The 21,890-nt window shown below is 36.7% G+C and overlaps 1 protein-coding gene across 1 annotated transcript in view; it reads right to left on the reverse strand.

The window, feature by feature from the left end:
* Nucleotides 1-21,890, reverse strand: part of myo1g (myosin IG) — a 91,864-nt gene that overhangs the window by 46,259 nt on the left and 23,715 nt on the right. Inside the window, exons 13-19 of the mRNA XM_056480396.1 lie at nt 17,548-17,622; nt 15,374-15,506; nt 10,839-11,005; nt 8,898-9,105; nt 4,776-4,999; nt 4,537-4,681; nt 1,195-1,299 (exon numbers count right to left, since the gene is read on the reverse strand). Of these exons, the coding sequence (XP_056336371.1) occupies nt 1,195-1,299; nt 4,537-4,681; nt 4,776-4,999; nt 8,898-9,105; nt 10,839-11,005; nt 15,374-15,506; nt 17,548-17,622 (1,057 nt within the window). The remainder of the gene's footprint in view (nt 1-1,194; nt 1,300-4,536; nt 4,682-4,775; nt 5,000-8,897; nt 9,106-10,838; nt 11,006-15,373; nt 15,507-17,547; nt 17,623-21,890) is intronic.

Raw genomic sequence — 21,890 nt, forward strand, 5'->3', positions numbered from 1 at the left:
AACATATGCTGAAAAAAGTTGGCGGTTCATTCCGCTGTGGCGACCCCTGATGAATAAAGGGTCTAAGCCAAAGAAAAATCAATGAATGGATGAATACAGTAATAAAAATACATACTAATGTTTAATTTCATAATATTCCTTGTTTACACCAATCACATCATTTTAATTGTTAATATTGTTTGTTAACAATGTCATTGACATTCCTAATATCGCTTTTTTACTCTGTTCAGTTATTCAACTTTATTCTATCAGACCAAAATAATCTTATTGCACTTGTTTGTGTAATATAGTTTGCTTATTCAATACTATTGTTTTATTTTATAATATCCCCTGTTTACACCTATTACACTATGGTTATTTTAATAGTTAATTTTGCTTGTTAATTTTCCTTCGGCTTAGTCTCTTTATACATCAAGGGTTGCGACAGCGGAATGAACTATCGATTTATCCAGCATATGTTTTACACAGCGGATGCCCTTACAGCTGCAACCCAGTACTGGGAAACACCCATACACTCTCATCCACACATACTGTACACTAGGGCCAAGTTCATTAAATTCACTTATACCGCATGTCTTTGGACTGTGGGGGAAACCGGAGCACCCGGAAGAAACCTACGTGAACACAGGAAGAACATGCAAACTCCCCATGGAAATGCCAACTAGCCCAGCCGTCATTCGAACCACTGAGCTACCGTGCCACCCCAAACCAACGAAAGCTGGCCTAGGCTGGATTAGAATCTACAACCTCAAGGTTTTTAACGCAATGCTTGGTACGTTAGCTGAGCTAGCTGATCAGGCGCTTGTTAATAACTATTAAAAATTGTATATGACTTTTTTACTCTGTTTAGTAATTTAACCTTTATTCTTTCACATCAAAATTATTTTATTGCACTTGTTTATATAATGTACCTCTTTCACTCTGCTCATTTAAATTAGGCCTATTGTGAAAATCATCATTTACTCATCCTCCACTTGTTCCAGACCTGTTTGACTTTCTTTCTTCAGGTGGCTGCTTTTTCCGATTATTCTTCAAAATATCTTGTTAAGTAAAAAATTCAAAAATCTTTAGAACCACTTGAATGTGATTAAATAGTAAGGAAAAATGTCATTTTTGGGTAAACTATCCATTTAATGCTTCTACTGTATGCACTTTTCTGTGTAAACAGTTGTAGGGAATTTTTAAAAAGCCTACCATCCTGACAGCAGATGAGAAGAGGACCTGTCCATACTGGTCTTTGTTCTTCAGCTCTTTAGTGATGCGCACAAAGTTGGAGCTCGTCAGAGGAGAGTCTTTAGCCTGCAGTGAAGAAACACATCGCTGGATTGATGATTCTGAGAAGCTTAGTCACAGCAGCAACACAAACAGCATGCACGCTCCTGCTTCCATGGTTTCCTTTATGACAATTTGAGATCAATCCATGACGGATTTAAAAACACTGGCATCATCGTCACCAGCCCACTTCGGCAATGCGTCAAACAGATTTGACACTTTATCTGCAACAACAGATTCTCAACTGTGCTTCATGAATAAGCTCTTGACTCATTTAGACCATCTGAAAACTTCAAAGGTCTCTGAAAGCATATCGTTCATAGAAACTGAAGACTGGAATAAGGATTCAGCGTACATTCTGCTTTAAAAATGTGTTGTGTAATACAGAAATCACAATGAGTTATGAAATTCAAGAGAATTTGTATGAATAAAAGAATACTCTTCCATTGAAATACTATGTAAAGAACATTCTCAAGGACACTGAAGTGAGCATAATATGCCGTTTTGAAAGTTTTTAAAATGCAAAGAACAAGCCAAGAAATGTTCATTTTTCTGCACAATAATGCAACAAACAGCAAGCAATATTTTAAAAGGGTATTATATAAAAGGATAACATATTTAAAATTTCTAATTATAGTAGAAATATGTATTTAAGAGTTCAGGACATGGAAATGACATTTCCTATTAATCTTATTTGAGCAAAAGACCTTGATTTTTTCATTTTGGGTGAACTATTCCGTTAACTGACAATAGCCCTTTGGTAAACCAGATTCTCTGGAAAGATCATGCCAACATAAATATGCCAGGACTATCATCTGATCTAAGGTGACCTTTTCAGTGGAATCAGGGCATGAGGATGGTCTCATGAATGCTGTTACCTCCTGTGCCGCAAAAGTCTCTCACTCAAAAAACAACAGCTAAATTTGGTGGCCATGTGCAACAGCACATCTGAAATATCCCCAGCCATACAGACCAATCTGTGTTATGGGCAGTAATTTAAAAGGTTAGAGACAAACACAGAGGCGGAGCTTTGAGGGTTAAAGCAGGCTAATGTTTGATTTTTCAGCTAACAAGCAGCAAATTAGATCTGCTGACCTGCCATTTGTTGATAAACAACAAAAACAGTTTGGTTAGGACAAAATGATAACTGAACCATAAAAATAGGCCTAATGATAATCCGCTATAAGTGTGACGTCACGCGAAGTGGCTTTCGAGTTTAAGCGCTTTATCAAACTGTATGGGGAGAATCATCAAATGGTAATAATAAATGTTTACAAAGTGCTGTAATACTTCACGATGGCAATATATATGCATGCCCAATATCCGATGGCCAGAAAGTGATTAATTTTTTATAAATTGTTACAATTTTGGTATTTGTGATGCAGCAAGTGCAGAGACTGATGTGTACATTATGATTTTATATAAAATTAACTTTAATGTGTGATATGAATTAAAAAAGTGGCCATAAATAAATATTTTCTCAATTCAAATGAGTATCGGCTTGGACCTGGAAACAGTATTCGATACGTCACGACTTAACAAGTGGATAGGCCTAATCCTTTTTCCTTTAAGGGGCTGTTAGTGGAATTCCATACACAACAAAAATAAACATTATGATAAATTTGTTCTATTATTTAAAGGTGCCATAGAGTGCATTGATTTAATATTTAAAATTTTTCTATGATATCTACATAATAGGTATTATGGCTTAAGGAAGTTCAAACTCCATAAATAGGTTTTATAAGCTTATTTACAGCCACAGAAAGTACCCTTAGAATGAAATGCTTGGTTTCAACCATAGTTGAAACCTCTGAAATTGAAAGCTCTGAAATGACACTTTGTAGCTAGTGTCAGTGCATAAAACACACATGCATACACACAGCATGAGGAAATCTGCACTTTAAAATAAACACGTGCAAAATAATCATTCTTCGTTTGTCAAAATCATTTTCAAAAACTGCACTGCAAAAAATATGTTGCTCACAAAATTTTTAAGTTGAATCAATTTATTTTACAAGTGATTTTTACTTGCATCAATTAAGCTGCCTTAAAGGGCCATAAAACCCCCGCCTTCGGGATCAAGTCTACTTCAGAATTTTAAAAAAAATGCTTCATGATGGGCGTGGAGCGCCAAAAGTAGAGGGAGGAGTGGGCGTGGCCGGCAGAGCAGGGGAAAAAGAGGGGAGCGAACAACTGTCAGTTGGCTCACCAAATGAGACCCATGATTTTATTGTTTACAAAGTTAAAATGCAAAGAAATAAACAGTTAGTAATTTATTGCCCTGCTACATATATTATTTGTAATTTCATGAAGACTTCTCTCCTCTTCAATCCCCAGGTCTGAATGCAGACACAGTGGATAGCAGTGCAGCAGGTCTCTTGCCCTATCTATTCCAACCATTAGCTCTGCCGGTAATCTGGAGGATTTTAAACATGTGCGAACACAGAAGCACAGATATAGGTGATGTGTCTGAATGGTAACGAACTCAACTGATAAAAGACAAAGTCTGCCATTCTCCAATTCTCAACAAAAATGCTTACTGTAAACCAACAGCTTTGCTGTATCGACCCAGACATCATCGCAGGGAAAAACAGGCAACAAACCCTATGTATCATGAAAACAACTACATACAACCTAAGCTGTATGCAGACACAGTCTCCCCCAGTCATTAGGTCTCACAACCTGGCAGGTCTGCCTTGCCTTAGGAAAGCACATGCAGTCATGAATAATTAAGAAGCAGGGACTTTTAATAGGATAAGAAAACTATGAATAATAATGAGAAACCCACGAGTCATCACTCCACTAGCAGATTCGTGGTACATCACCAATTTTGATCCTGCCCCAAATATTATTTAAACCCGGAAGATGAAATTAGCTGACAAAAGCTCAAAATTATCCAGTTTTCCCCACAATTAAAGCAGTCAGGTGCTAACGTTGTCTTAACTGATGCTCAACACACACAAATCGTGAAAAAAAAGTACTCCAGCGTGTCTTGAACCTTTGAAAAAGATCAAGAACAAAATAACAGTTTAACATAAAAGAAGTTGAAACCTGATTCACTTTCTACAAGAAGTTGTAATGTAAACACATACGTTGTTGTGACTTCTTATTATGCTATTTTTACAGTGTGAAAGATGCCTTGTTAATCCTTTCAATTAAATTGGTTGAGGGTTATTTTATCTTGGAGGAGTGTAAAATTTATGTAAAAATCTGCACACTAAGCAAAGTAAAAATTCTAAATGAGCATCCAAATGAAAAACTCACATTGGCTAAGTAGTCTCTCTCCCAGGAACGGCTGTAGCCCCAGTCCACTCTCTCCCCGCTCAGAGCTGAAAAAGCAGCTACTTTTGCCCTCACCTCAGCCATGTCGGATGGGGGAATGTTTTTGATCAGCTGCCTTGCCCACCACCTGAGAAAGAAGCAGTGGAAGTATGAGAGAAAGGCTAAAATATAAAAGAAGAAAAGAAAGAAAACCCATTGTGAAGATGAAGAGATGCTAATACCGGCGGTACAGGTGTTGTGTAATTCTGTGGAACTGTGCCAGGGCTGCAGGTGGTGTTGGCCACTCCACACTCTTCCCATAGTCTGCCATGTTTCGAACGCTAGCAAAACGTCTCTCCACTTCCCAGAAGTGAGCCTTCACTTTATAGCATTTATAATATCCCATTATAGTATAAATTGCTCTTATTTTTCGACATCGCATACGTGCTAATGCACCTCGCCAAACCTGCAGAAAACCAGACATACAAGTTGAAGAAATTACATAATCCTTCTTGAAATATCAAAGATTTTACAAATGTGTTGTAACAATTGTTCAATTGAGCTACAAATTATAAGGGTCAACGGTCTGTCCATGTATATTTCCCACTTCTATTTGCTGAAGTAGACTGCACTTGAAAATGACAACAGGGTGGGAAACACAGCTGGAGCAAGTTATTCAGGATGAATTCCACTCTCCTTTTAGACACGCACTCATGAACTTCCTTAAGCACCTCCCCACAAGGGAATTACTGCTGCCATTTTGAAGTTTACACGGATAGACCCTCAACCCCTTCATTTTACTATGACCTTTTATGTGAAGCTGCTTTGACATAATCTACATTGTATAAGCGCTATACAAATAGAGGTGAATTAAACTGAATTTTGATAAGTGTGCATGGTTTTGATGTTACAACAGTGGCTTGCATTTTCTGTGTATAGTACAGTAGTTTCCAAGTCCTCAGTGGCTTAGGGCATTCCATTTAAACCATTATCAGATGCTCCGCCAGTAGAGGGCACTCATAATGTTATCATGACATACATTAAGAAGCCAAAAAATTTGAGGGAAATTAGCGAGGGAAGGGCAAAAATATGGACTTGAATGCAGTCATGAATGAATGAATGAATGAATGAATGAATGAATGAATGAATGAAGGAAGGAAGGAAGGAAGGAAGGAAAGAAGGAAGGAAGGAAGGAAAATGAACGGAATGTAAATGAGTCAGGGACTAAGCAAGTTAGTAAGTGTACAAATGAAAAAATAAACATTCGAGTAACTGAGGGAGTGAGGAAGTCAGAGTGTAAGTGAATGAATGAATGAATGAGTGATCAAGTGATTGAGAATGTGAAAGAGGGAGAAAGTAAGAGATCAAGTGAGTGAGTGAGTGAGTGAGTGAGTGAGTGAGTGAGTGAGTGAGTGAGGGAGTGAGGGAGTGAGTATGTAAACGAGAGAGGGACTAAGCAGTAAGTGTACGAATGTAAGACTGAGTAACAGAGTGAGGAAGTCAGGGTGCGTGTGTGTGCGTGTGTGTGCGTGTGTGTGCGTGTGTGTGCGTGTGCGTGTGCGTGTGCGTGTGCGTGTGTGTGTGTGTGTGTGTGTGTGTGTGTGTGTGTGTGAATGAATCAATGAGTTAATGAGGGAATGAGTGGAAATGTGAAGGAATAAGGGACTAAGCAAGGGAGTAAGTGTGCAAATGTTAGACTAAACGTGAGTAACTAAGGGAGTGAGGAAGTCAAAGTGTGAGTAAGTGAATGAATGAATGAATGAATGAAAGATCAAGTGATTGAGAATGTGAAAGAGGAAGAAAGTAAGAGATCAAATAAGTGAGTGAGTCAGTGAGTGAGTGATTGAGGGAATACGTGGGAATGTAAATGAGAGAGGGACTAAGCAGTGAGTGTAGAAATGAAAGACTATAAGTGAGTAACAGAGTGAGTAAGTCTGAGTGTGTGTGTGAATGAATGAATGAATGAGTGAGCGAGTGAGTAAGTTAATGAGGGAATGAGTGGAAATGTAAAAAAATAAGCAAGAACTAAGCAAGGAAGTGCAAATGATAGATTAAACATGTAAGTAAGGGAGTGAGGAAGACAAAGTGTGAGCAAGTGAATGAATGAATGAATTAATTAATGAATGAATGAATTAATGAATGAAAGACCAAGTGATTAAGAATGTGAATGAGGGAGAAAGTAAGAGATCAAATAAGTGAGTGAGTGAGTGAGTGAGTGAGTCAGAGAATGAGTAGGCATGTGAATGAGAGAGGGACTAAGCAGTGAGTGTATGAATGAAATATTACGTAAGTGAGTAACAGAGTAATTCAGAGTGTGTGTAAAGGAATGAATGAATGAATGAATGAATGAATGAATGAATGAAATCAAGTGATTGAGAATGTGAATGAGGGAGAAAGTAAAAGATCAAGAGAGTAAGTGAGAGAGAGAGGGTCATGTACAGTACACATATGTCAGCTGCTGGGTGAGCAAGTGAGTGTACAAATAAGAAAGTAAGCAAGTGTGCAACTAAGGTAGTGAGAAAATCAGAGGGTGAGTGAATGAGTGAATGAATGAACTAATGAATGGAAGTTCATGTGATTGAGAAGAGTTAATAAGAGTTAATGAATGAGTGAGTGAGTGAGTGAGTGAGTGAGTGAGTGAGTGAGTGAGTCAGGGTCATGTGCGCAGATATATGTCAGCTGCTGGGTGGTCTCATCTGCTGTGCACTACTGAGTGTCCCTGTCGAGTTTTTCTCCAGTTCAAGTCAGGCAGCATTAAGTGGGTCAGCAGTAAAATCGGGGCAAATCTCATTGCAGATAAATAATTAAAATGCAACAAGAATACTTCAACAATCATAATCCTTATCACAATAACAGTTATCAGAGTCACATACAGCCTACACACTAGATGAATGAGTGGGAAAACCTAGAAATAATGAGCAGAACATTACTATTTTTATATCTTATCACAGCAGATTCTGTATCATAAAAAGATAAATATTGCTTTAAAGGTGTTAAAAAAGTTTTTGACCTTTCTAAACCACAAAATATTATAATGTCCTTGCAGATATTTAAGAAACATGCCAAGGGAATATATTTGATAATCTGATAAACAGTGCTACAGTAAGCTATTTTCCTTTGAAAAAGTCAATTGCGTGTCAGAATTTCTGTCTTTGTTTTGGTCTGTGTAACTCCGCCCACCGCCAGTTTACACAATGACTACAGGAGGACAGTATCAGCCTTCGAAATAAGAGGCATATTCAGAATGATAAAAATGCACGATGGGACTATTTAATTTGTCAATAAAAATATTATAAATGTAAACATTAGCTGAGCAGCTTATAGTGTCAGGTTCGATTTGCAGGCTCCTGTTTTTGTGTTGTCAATCTGGCAACCTGCATGTCCCCCAAAGGAGGAGGATCTGAGTAAAAAAACACTATCCAACATTTCAAATTTGGGCCGCAATACATAGTTCAACCACTAGCTGTCAATCCTACAGACTGCACCTTTAAGCTGTTCTTATATACAATTGTCACGGTCACCAGCAATCCAGCCAGTGCAGATGGCTGAAGTACTACAAATCTGACACTTTAATAAACTACAAATGCCATCATGCACTTCACTTCACACCTGGTCCAGATTCCCCTTGATTTCAAACACACAGCTGAAGCAGCTCAGAACTAATCAGATGGACTATAAACAGCTCACACACACATCATTGCTGAGTCTTGTTATACTGTTTTGTGAACATTACGACACGTGTGACTTGCCGTGTTTGACCTTTGCTTTGTTTCTGTGTTTACGTAGTTTGCTGCCTGCACCGACCATTCGCCTGTTTACCGACCATGCTTTGGATTACTCTGCATACACCTGTTTGTTCTTGATTTGATCCTTGCTTGCTAGATCATTCTCTTAATAAAATCTGCATTTGGATCGTCAACTCTGTCGTCCAGCGTCCTAAAGCTACAACGTTACATACAGATTTCTCTTTTTATTCTGTGTATCCCCTAAAAAATGGTATTAAAACATGTAGATGAGAATGTAAATATAGATTTATGCTCTGCAAGACCAAAACTCTGTTTGCCTGATATTATATAGAGTGACTGAAGTAAAAGTACATAGAGATCCGCTGTCTAGGTGTTGTGATCCCACTCCACATTGTTGTCACCTCTAAACACGCAATAAAAAAGTAAGCAAGTCAAGAATGATTCTGTTAGACAGCTACACAGAGAGCAAGAAAACAATGAAATGAAACAGAAGAAAGACAGAAGGCAGAAGTGGTACAGTCTTGGTGACAACAAGAAAACAACACTGACAGACAGAGACCTGAAGTGCCCCAGGAAACTGACAGACAGATAAAGAGACGTGAAAAGAGTGTCTGTCACCTTCTGTAAGAACAGCACTAATATGGGGATAAGCGCGGCCCTCTCTTGCTCCAGGGTGAAGAGTGTGCGAGGGGTTCTGACGAAAATTTTGTTGAGGCCGTACGCAACATCATCCTCAAAGCCGTGCTGGTTCACTATGGCCTCCACAGCCTCCTGATCAGTGCTCATCAGGTGATTAGGCCATGTGTACTCACAGGTCATCTTGTACCTGAGAATGAAGACGTCATATTGCACTGTGAAAGAATTACTGATTTACCATTTATTGTATTTAGTGCATTTAGCTTGAAGCTGGATTGCAGATGCTTAGAGAATGTGATGCATTTCACACAGTTGACACTGTTTAGTGAATGTTTATAGCACTAGCAGTTTAATAAATGTGTGTTTTTATTTAGTTTGTATAAAACTCGACCAGTTCACCAACTTGACCAGTACTAAATCAAAATTAACTATGTCAGAATAAACAATGCATCTTAACCAGTGGTCATCAAAAAGGTGGCTGGGATCTACTAGCATGGTTTTCACTACATTCGGTCTTCCATGGTGGGGCGCCACACCAAAATTCATCCATCCACGGCTACTTCACAGCTTTTCATTCAAAACATTCTGCCGTGTTTTTAAATAGCTGGTTATAATTGCATCAAAACGTATTAAAAGGTAAGTGAATTATAACAGCGCAGACTTTTCTGTAATCCCTTTTCCCCTCGACGCCCACACTGGCAAAGACTTGCTACAACACTCCTTGCTGCTTATCGCCACCGGCTCCCATTGAAAACAAGTGACTTCCGGTAACTTTAATGCTCTCGCTGCTTTCGGTGTGAAAGCGTTAGCAATTAAATGATAGCAAATATATTTAACATAATTCTACACTATTTACTCATATTTATTTCTGCTTTCTTTTTGACAAGCTCTAGAAAGCTGTGTTATTTGGGTTTTTATTGATATTGTGAATCAACTTTCAAATTTTCCTCAATTTTTTTTTTGTTGCTGTGTGCGTTTGCCTTTTTAAAATACATTTTCTTCTAATATGTCTACTGTATATAGTATTTATTAATTTTATTACTGTTTTAGCCCTTTTAAAACATATTCTAAAACAGAGATGCCAATATAGGGCCCACGGGACAAAGTTGGCCCATTGTAACCTTTGATTTGGCCCACCATCCTAGAGGAGAGTGAGTATGATGGTGAGGGTTGGGGTAAATGCCTTAATACAGAGATTGTAATTTCTAATTTGACGCAACCTTTTTTGTTTGTTTTATTGCTGACCTACAAAAAATCCAGACTGAAATTAAAATTTTCAATTAAATTTTGTAAATAACTAAGATTTTTCAAAATGTAACAACTGTCACTTGACGAATAGAGAACTATGCAGAAGACATTGCCAAGCAAATCAAGGCAAAAGTGGTGTAATTCTGTTATAAATTAGATTGTTTTGTTTTTACTGTAATAAGTTCATTATACAATGTAAAAAATACTGTATTAGTTAATATAAACCAATGATTTCTAGTCATTTTAAAACATTATTAAATAAATTAGGGAATTAGCCATAGTAAGTTACCCCACCTATATTTACCTTGGGCCCACCAGTCTCAATTAAGTTTGGTTTTTGGCCCTTCATATGAAAAGTTTGGGTACCCCTGCTCCAAAACTACAATTTGAAATAAATGTTGTCCTAACAACAAACTACTTTTTTTATTTCATTTGTTTATTTCTATTTATAGTAAAAAAAAAAATAATGATAAAAAAAACGTTTTAGTTAACTATAACAAACATTAAATTTAATAATAGCAAAAGATTAACACTATAAAATATAAAAACTTAGTCATTGTATCTGGAGCATCAGGTGCAACCTACATGTTGGGGGCATCTGAATATTGTATTGCATGAAGCACTAACCTCTAATGTCTTTTGTATGAACAATAATGCAAATGCAACATAGCTCACCTCTGCAGAAAGCGTGCATAAGGCTGTCGGTAGGCAAATCCAGCTCGACGCACGCGGACATTCTCCAGCAGTCCCAGATATGCCACTTGGTGCTGACAGCGTCCATCATCAAACAGCAGGGGAGACTTCACCTCATTTGGCTTTATACAGCGCACATAGTAAGGCTCCTGTTTAAACAATTCATCTCAATTCATTTACAGGAATTGCTAAAGTAGGTCATTTGAAAATATATGACTTGAATTCATTAGCTGGGTTAATAAAAACAGACACCCAGAGAGCAATAATAGAAAGTATCATTAGGTAAATACTACATGGTTTGCAGTGTGAAAAGGCAAGAATGAATCAATAAAACTTTTCCTCGCTGACCTTAATTCTTAGAAACCGAAAGCTCACTTCAAGACTGAGCCATGGTACAGCGATTACGTCAGTTCCAAGAACTCTGTGTTTTCCACTTCATTTGAGAGCAACACCATTGCATTTTTCTGCCTAATGAACTTCCACAACACAGCCTTCTCATGCCAACCATCTGTTTCTTTGTTTTTAGTCCATTCATTTATCCATCTATCCATCAATCCATCCATCCATCCATCCAAGTATTTGTCCATCTACTATTTATTCATTACTTCATCTGTTAATCCATTCATCCATCCTTTTGGTCTGTCCATCATTCCAAGCGTTTATCTATCTCTACATAATTTATGTATGCTAATAATCATGTTTGCTTGATAGTTTATCCATTCTTCTTTTTACTGTATCCATCTATCTACGTCCATCCATCAATTCAACCATCTGACCTAGCGTCTGTCTGTCCATCCATCCATCCATCCATCCATCCATCCATCCATCCATCCATCCGTCTGTCCAAGTATCCATCCATAAATGTCTGTCTGTACAACCCTCTGTACTGTATCTATTTGTTCATTAACGTCCACTCATCTGCACATCCATGCATCCATCCATCCATCCATCCATTTCTGTCCGATTATCCATCCATACATGCTTGTGTTCAACCGTCCCTCCTATATCTATTTGTTCTTTGTCTGCCCATTCATTTGCACATGTTTTCATCTACCCCTCCATCCATCTATATATCCTTCTATATATATATCCATCAATCAGTTGTCTATCTGCTCATTGTTTAATTGTGTGTCTATTTGTCCGTCCGTCCATCCATCCATCATTTATCATCATTTTCCATCCATCTATCTATTTATCATCTTCCATCCACCCATCCATCCATCCATCCATCCATCATTTCCCACCAACCTATCTATCTATCTATCTATCTATCTATCTATCTATCTATCTATCTATCTATCTATCTATCTATCTATCTATCTATCTATCTATCTATCTATCTATCTATCTATCTATCTATCTATCTATCTATCTATCTATCTATCTATCTATCTATCTATCTATCTGTCTGTCTGTCATCTGTTAATTGTTTGTCTTATTTGTCCATCCCACCCATCCCATCATTGTCCTTCCATCTATCCACTTATCATCCATCCACTTATCATCCATCTATCTCTCATATATAAATCATATATCCATCTATTATAGACCAATCCATTTATCCATCCATCATATATCCACCTATCTATCATCCATCTATCTAACCATTCATTCATCCATCCATCCATCCATCATACAGTATATCAATTGTAAATCCATCTATCCATCCATTTATTTGTATATTCACTATCCATCTGTCTGTTCTGATGTACATCAACAATAACTTGGTAAAAAAAAAAATGGGGAAAAGACTAAATCAAACTAAATTATTGTTGCGGTGATTACACTTACCACAACAATAATTTTGAGGTTTGTATCAGGCAGACACAGCAAGGCACCAACTAAACTTATTCTTTTATTCTGTTTTTTTTTTTTTTACTGAACAGCCAGCATATGAAGACAGGCTGGACAGGGTGAGCGGTCAGATGAGGTACAGGTGTCCCCACAGGATCAGAGGGAAGCCAGCCAGTCTTTTACTGTGACCTAAAAAAGCAGAAGCTGCCCTGGATGCAGACCCACTTTGTCCACACAAACACACGTGTACACGCACACACGTGCAGCCTTGCAGACACAGAAACCTTCATGGATGCACTGGGTCATCCTAAAATAACAGCACCAAATGTCACAGTTTCTTTAACAGGATAGGAGAGGAGAGGAGAGGAGAGCTGCTCACAGATTTAGCAGGTGCTCCATTGCTCTTAACAGTTTTATCAAATACAGACAGTCTCCATTAGAAAGATTACATTTTTCAACACGTCTACATAAGAGATTACCTGAGCTATTCTGAGAGACCCCCATTTCATCTTTCCGCAGCAAAGAGTATTAAAAAGCCTAGATTAAATCCATGCTTAATTCGACAGACAACATATGCTCTTGAAGACATAATATACTGTACCACAATGGCCCCTGTCTACACCAATGTGTGAGATTTTAAAACGACAAACACAACAAGCTAAGCTGGCCTGGAAACTGTGCACAAATGAACTGAAATCCTTAAATAAGGATGAAAAATGATTGACATGGATTATGATAAAAAGATGAATGAAAAGGTTAAGCGGCAAGCAGCTAAACATGCATTATACACTGTAGCAACAGTCAAACCAAGTGACATTCATTTAAAATAAGGACAGTTTTACGAAACCTACACACTGTAAAAAATGTTTGAGTACGAGGGTATCAGTTCCATACCCTTGATTTGTGTTGAGACAACATCTTCATGAAGGCTACGTTTACACTGCAAGGATTAGTGCTCAAATCTGATTTTTTTTTTCTCAGATCTTAATTTTTTGCATAGCTGTTCACACTGTTGTTATAAATGTGGCCAGTATCAGATTTGCAGTGGTCCTAAACTGACCCGCATGCACAAAAGTACAATTACGGACAGCACAAAATGTCTAATTATGCACACAATGTGTATACTGTACGAAGCATGTTGTCAGATTACGCTTAATATGATTATTGCTCTTTTCACAGACAACCGTGGTGTATTTCATGAACTGTATAGGGTTGTTCTGCTACTACTAGTTTGTATATCAGCATTTGAAACCTAAAATAAGTCTCTTGTGATTGAAAACACTGATTATTTGTGAATTATGACAATTGCAGTGCGCGTCTTTCTGACCACCGGTGTAGTGAACTCATCAAAGGTTAATGAGCAGCCGCAGACTGAACTTTGAAGGCGGAGTTGGTTTATCTCCGTTTGCAGAATTAGTTCATTTTACTTTGTTATAAACAACAGGCACGTACAGAAGGGGGGTTTGGGTGCTTGAGCACCTGCCCTTTTTTCTCTCAGAGACTTTGCGCACGAATCCCCTATCCGCAATACCCCCGGATGCTTTTCAGCTTCGCGATCAACCCATGCACCACCAGGCACCAGTTTTGCCTTCAAATTTTTTTTTAAAATGAACAACCAACTTTCTGTGGTAAAGTAATTGCCCTGTATGTCATTTTACTATGCATGCTGCTGAGGAGTAGATGATGTTTGCAGCACAGAATGATGACGCATGTCGCTTAAAGATTATTTAAAAGTCAGATGGAATCCATCATTACCGTTCACACTGAACACATTGCAAAACATCAGATCTGTGTCTGATTTAATACTACATATTAAAGTGGCACAAATCAGAACTGAAAAGATCAGATTCCATGCAGTATGGGCAGTTCACACTGTCCTTACCTGAGTCACATGTGGGCAAAAAAATCAGATTCGGGCCACATTTGTCTGCAGTGTGCAGTGAGAACATAGAAGTTAAGTTTAAGTAAAATGAACCTAAAACAATTAAGTTGTCCCAAAAAAATTGTGTTGTTTCAGCTCATTTTAAATAAGTACTTTGAACCAATAGCAAATGTGATTTTTGAGTGTATATCAGTAAAAGGTGTAATAATTGCTCGAAAAGTGAATTTAGTTTAGAGAAATCTTGGGCAGCTTTTGCTGGTTTGACTTATGATTCAATGCAATGATGTGTATAAATACAGTGGTCAATATAAATAAGCACACCCTGTTTTGAAAATGAATATTTTTTCCATTTCTTAGTGAATGTAGTTAATATATTTTGGTGCATTAGAACAAAGCTGATTTATTAAACAGAAATATTTATTAAAATAATATTTTAGTCACAGAACATCTTTAGAAATAGATAGATTTAAATTCATGCAAAATATTGGGGGGAAAATTACAAACTACAAAATTTCAACAAAATTTTATGAATGTTTTGTGTCTATTGAATTTTGCTCTTTCAAATTTACATTTTTTTATTTTTCCTTAATATATAAATTTGGGTGTGCTAATTTTTAACCATAAGTTATTTTGTTATATAGGCTCTAGATTTAGTTTAAATACTGACTAATCTAATGTATATGCACAAATATAATATTGTAAAGCTTCCTATAGAATATATTAATTTAAATGAGAGATTTTTAAGGAGTGTACTCATATATGTTGAGTACTGTATGTACATGTACTAAAAAAGTCCAAATGATTTTTTGGAAGTCATTGTATGACATTTACAGCACCTTACCTTACAAGCCAGTTTGTCGACTAAAGCAATAATAGAGTTTTTGAAGAGTGTAGCGGCTGTCAGAGGCCGTTTGGTCACCTCTGTAATACTCATTTTCCCATCAGGCCACATTTCTTTGAGGACGGGGTCAGAACTAGGAGAAAAGTTTTTAAAAATAAAAAAATGTATTGTATGAACCAGCAGGTGAAAAATTATTTTGTTGAAAACAACAAGCACAACTGGAATATTAAGAGGAGCATCATAAAAAACACAAGTGCCCTACTTTAGCAAGTCTTTGAATACACAGTCTTAAAGGGATAGTTCTCTCAAAAGTGAAACTTTTCTCAACATGTATTCACCCTTAAAGGGATACCTCACCCAAAAAATAAAAAAAGTACTCATTATTTATTCACCTTGGTTCCAAAGCTTTATGAATCTCTTTATGCTAATGAACACTTAAGATATTTTGAAGATATTTTGAAGAAAGCTGAAAACCAAAGCAGTTACCATTGATTTCAATAGTACAAAAAAAAAAAAACAAGAACTATAGAAGTCAATGGCACAAACTGTATTCCAGCTTTCTTCATAATATCTTTGTGTTCAACAGAGGAAAGAAGCTCAAATAGGTTTAGAAAGTAGAGGCTGAATAAATAATTGCAGAATTCTCATTTTGAGAAGAATGATTGCTTTGACATATTATGTAAAAAAGAATGGTTCACCAAAAAATTGAAAGGTTTATTATCATTATGAATGATCGATTCATTCACACCTGTTTATATAAAAAATGTCAAATGGATATGTTCAATTAAAGGTAAAGTGAGTTAAAGTTCAACCATAAATTAAAATTCTGTCATCAATTACTCATTCTTCACTTGTTCCCAACATTTTGAGTTTCATTTTTTTAGTACACAAACTAACACAAACTATAAATATTCTTTACTGACAATTTCTATAAATGTCAGTGGCTACTGGTTTCCAACATTCTTCAAAAAAAATCTTCTATTAATTTTAACAGTAAAAGAGAAGCAAATAAAGATTGGAAACCACCTGAGCATGAGTAAATAGTACACTACCTGACAAAAGTCTTGTCGCCTATCCAAGTTTTAGGAACAACAAATAATAACTTGACTTCTAGTTGATCATTTGGTATCAGAAGTGGCTTGTACGAAAGACAAAGAGCTATAGATTAGGCTTATTTTACCAAAATAAAATATTTTTTAATTATTTAGTTAGGACAGTAAGGTCTGACTTTGCTTAGACAAAAGTCTTGTCACTTAAGAGAAATAATGTACAGTACAGAATATAGAGCAATGGTGCAGTGGAAAAAGAATTAATATTGTGTATGACTCCCATGAGCTTGGAGGACTGCATCCATACATCTCCGCAATGACTCAATAAACTTATTAATAAAGTCGTCTGGAATGGCAAAAGAAAGCGTTCTTGCAGGACTTCAGGAGTTCATCAAGATTATTTGGATTCATCTTCAATGCCTCCTCCATCTTACCCCAGATATGCTCAATAATGTTCATGTCTGGTGACTTGGACTGGCCAATCCTGGAGCACCTTGACCTTCTTTGCTTTCAGGAACTTTGATGTGGAGTATGAGAAAGAGCGCTATCCTGCTGAAGAATTTAACCTCTCCTGTGGTTTGAAGTGTAATGGGCAGCCCAAATGTCTTGATACCTCAGGCTGTTGATGTTGCCATTCACTCTGCAGATCCCATACTGAATGTAACCCCAAACCATGATTTTTCCTTCACCAAACTTGACTGATTTCTATAAGAATCTTGGGTCCATGCAGGTTCCAATAGGTCTTCTGCAGTATTTGTGATGATTAGGATGCAGTTCAACAGATGATTCATCAAAAATATACCTTCTTCCACTTTTTCAAATAATCGTCAAGACGTCAAGTTATTATTTGTTGCTCTTACAACTGTGATCGACGACGAGACTTTTGTCAGGTAGTGTACATTTTCTTTTTTTTGTTAAACTACCCCTTTCAGTATATTTGTCACATAAAGCCATTGTATGACATTAGATGCGTTTCAAATACACCCTACATCACATACTTCAATGGCATGTTTTTCTTCCACATCCTTATAGGTTGTGTAAGACATGATGATGAATAACTCACGACAGGATGTTCTCCTTTGGATATATTGATTATTTCGTTGAAAGAAAGGTTAAAACCACTACCTGTTGTACATCAGTCGCTTGAAATCTTGAAAAAGTGGGTCCTTGTTCTTATCAAGAAAGCCATCAACTGAGTACCTGAGAGGAAAGCGAAAAGAGAGAAATTAGCGCCAGGCTTGAGATAGACAAGGAAATTGCATTAATTGACTGACTCAGAGGCTGAAGCACTCAGCGAACAGTCCTTCATCTATGACTCAGTTCACATAAGCACAGATGACTCACACCGCAAGCAGGTAAACCAACACCTGGACCATTATCTTAACAGCATGACACGAACAAAATGTTTCAGACGGCTACTTCAGCGAAGCCGGTTATTAAAAGATTGTTTTAAAAGATTCATTCGGGTACCTTTTTGACATTTGTATAGACACGAGAGCAGACATAGAACAGGATGTGATGCGGAGGGTTGAGCAGGACGTGACACGATTCCATTTTATGCCAGTCTGATTCAAATGCCATCTCTACGTAGATGTGACACTGGCTTTAATACCATTTTTATCTATATATGGGGCAGTTCTATTATGTAGGGCAATTGGCAATGCACTAAGCACTGTGCAAATGCTAACCTCTTGGCTTATGTGATAAGACGTTTGGAGCAAATAACTTTTTACGAAAAAGTAGAGGAGTAAAATTATAGCTACAAAGGGAATACAGTACATTATGATACAGAAAGATGCTAACATTTGTATTTGTTGGTATATCTATCACCTATCAAAAGTTTGTGGTTATAGGCTTGGTTTGGACTACCTGACAAGGTTTCATTAATTTGATCAATATACAGTATCATTATATAATAATATTATGAAACATTTTTACAATTAAAACAAGAGATTGACCATTTTTATTAGGTGAGGTTTATTTATTAACAAATTTCGAGAGGATCACATGCTTAGTATTGTTCTCAGCTGTTCCAGCAACAGCTCATGATCGATTATCCAATCAGATGGTTCCTAACTCACTATAAATAACCAGAGTTTTCTTATCTCAATATCTTCGTCTTGAAGAATCCCCCCACCCACCCTTACTTTCCCTCCTTTTCAGATTGACGACATGGCGGCCCAGTGATTAGCACTGTTGCCTCACAGCAAGAATGCCTCTGGTTTAAGTCCCTACTAAAACAGATGACATGTCTGTGCTGAGTTTCGCTTGTTCTCCCTGTGCTTGCGCCCACAGTGTTTCCTCCCACAGTCCAAATAACACGCACCCTAAGCAAATTGAACACACAAAATTGATACCATTGTCAAGCTCTTATCGAGTACATCAAATCAAATCAAATCAAATCAAATCAAATCACTTTTAATGTCACATCATCAGCAGCACGTGTGCTGTGATGAGTGAAAAGCTTAGGTGCTGGCTCTAGACAGTGCAAAATACAGACAAAATACAGTGCAAATACAATGACAGTGCAAAATACAGACAGTGCAAAATACAAAAACATACAACATGCATGCATTTCTCCTCATTCATCCATATCCGTCGTTTAGCTAGAAATAAGCCGGTGGAGTTCATCGAGATCTACCTAAGCTAAAACTCCCCTCTCGCCATGCCAACGGGAGGGAGTCCGGCCCAGGGCTCGAGGATCTCATAACCTCAGGGCTTTCTAATGGGACAGCATGCCAAGCAAGCTTTATTATCAATCATCAAGCTAAGTGTGAACTCTTGAAATGTAGTTTATGTCTGTGGTGGCAAAGTTGAATTTTCAGGATCATCACTCTGGTCTATAGTGCCACATGATCTAAAATAATATTTTGTAAAACATTTATTATTATTTTTTTTTTTTGATGAATATAATGTTCAAACAGAGCAGAAGAAAGAAACTAAAATATGTTTTGGAAGTAATGGAGGGAAAGTAAGTATTATAATTATTTTTTTGTGGATTGTCTCTTTAAGATTATACAAATATATCTTTATTTCTAAGTGTACTGAGTTATTTTGAGTTTATTAATGTGCTATTATTATTGTATTCTTTGTTTAACCAATCATCCGTACATCTTTGTCTTAACCTGGGGTGCTTTTCCCAAACAACGACATAACTTTTGGCTGAACTATGACAGTACAATGCATAGTATGGGAAAAGAACTATATAGTGACGAGTGTTTCTCAAAACCGTAGCTGCTTTGTCGCAGATCCATTCTTTGAATCACATTAGTTATAACGTAAAATTTCCATGATGATGCTCTAAATAGGGTGGAGTAACAACTTGTTTAGAGAAAAACCCCATACTTTTTTGTGCAAATTATGTTGTTTTATACGCACATGCATTTAAAAAAATACAATATATGTAAATATATAATAAAACATGCACTCGCTTTCCATATTAATTGAAATTTATGTAAACAGTACATGTAGCCTAGGGCCTGTGTTTACTTTACAAATATTATAGAGAACATTCCATATTCTATTCTAAAACATAAAACCACTTAGCTAACATGTATTATAATCTCATATATAAATTATATAAATTGTTAGGCTATTGGTTGTAATTTACAGTAGGCTATTTATAAAGAAAAAAATCCTACTAATTAATTATAATAATAATAATTATAATTATTATTATTCATTCATTCATTTTCTTTTCAGCTTAGTCCCTTTATTATTCTGGGGTTGCCACAGCGGAATGAACTGTCAACATTTCCAGCATATGTTTTATGCCCTTCCAGCTACAACCCATCACTGGGAAACACCCATACACTTCCATTCACACACATATACTACGAACAATTAGCTTATCCAATTCACCTATACCGCATGTCTTTGGACTGCGGGGAAACCGGAGCACCCGGAGGAAACCCATGTAAACATGGGGAGAAAATGCAAACTCCACACAGAAATGCCAACAGTCCCAGCCGAGGATCGAACCAGCGACCTTCTTGCTGCTAGGTGAGAGCGCTACCCACTGCACCACCGTGCTGCCCAATTATTATTGTTATTAATTTATTAATATTGTTTTTATTATCAAGTAGGATATTGTTTATTTTTAAAGTCTACTTTTACAATTTGACACATTCAAACTACTGCAGAAATGTTCTAACCAACAGGCCCATGTCATAGGCCTACATTACAGACACATTTTTTAATAAATAACCAACCATAAATTAAAAGCATTAATGTATGCTATATATATTTGTTTTCACAAGCTTTGGAGACGTAATGTATATTCCGCTTTTAAATAATAGATCACCTGTAGCTTTTGTCATGACTCATGAGCCATGGCTGCGTTTAAAAAGACAAATGTTTTCAAAGTGCACTGCCAAGCGAGTGCAATTGTCATTGTGAAGATTGCTGAAACTGAACTGTAAAAATACTTTGAAAGCAAATTACACCTAAATTGATAACTTAAATTTTTTTATCTGAATAAATATCTGAATTTTTTCTGAATAAATAGGGCATAGGGGGATAACTGGGAACAGAACACAACCAGGAACTATGCTTCTAACTACAGCTCTAGAGGTTTGCTATAAAGTTTGCGAATGTTCGTTGGAACGATGGAATTTGGAAACGCCAAATCAACAAACCCTGTTTGTAATGACAGAACTTGCGACCTTAGTTGGCTAACGATGGTTTTCGGAAACGCACCCCTGTATGACAATTTCTTTAAAATAATATTAACTAACAACTAACATGAACATTAATGAGCTTGAACAACAAAACCAGTCAGAATAAATTTATATATTGGATAAACTGACATACATATACATGATACACATTCATACTTATGGATAAATCAGCTTTCCAATCATGTACAGTATGTTTTTTTATGATTGAACAATATTTGGCTAAAATATGTCAATTTGAAAATCTGTTATCTGAGGGTTCAAAAAAATCTAAATACTGAGAAAATTGCCTTTAAAGGTGTCTAAATCAAGTGGTTAGCAATGCACATTACCAATTAATAAGTTTTGATGTTATTACAGTAGGAAACTTACAAACATCTTCAAGGAACATGATGTTTCAGCCTGATCTCACAAGACAATGTAAGTATTTTATGTTTTGTCAGTTTAGTGGCTAATTCGCTTAAAAAGGAGGCGTGGCACCTAACCCCACCCCTAAACCCAACCGTCATTGGGGGATGAGCAAATCGTACTAAATTGTAAGAATTAGATCGCACGAATTCATGTGACTTAGCCACTAAATCAAAAAGTTACTAATTTGCTGTGAGATAGTGTTGGATCTTTACCTAATGATACAGTGCAGGAAATAAGTATTCAACACATCACCATTTTTCTCAGAAAACATATTTCTAAAGGTGCTGTTGACGTGAAATTTTCACCAGATGTTGATAACCACCAAAGAAATACATATATGCAAAGAAAGCAAATCTAATTAGTTTACAAAGTTATGTGTGA

This window comes from Danio aesculapii, chromosome 19, assembly GCF_903798145.1.
Source record: "Danio aesculapii chromosome 19, fDanAes4.1, whole genome shotgun sequence".
Classification (NCBI taxonomy): Eukaryota; Metazoa; Chordata; class Actinopteri; order Cypriniformes; family Danionidae; genus Danio; species Danio aesculapii.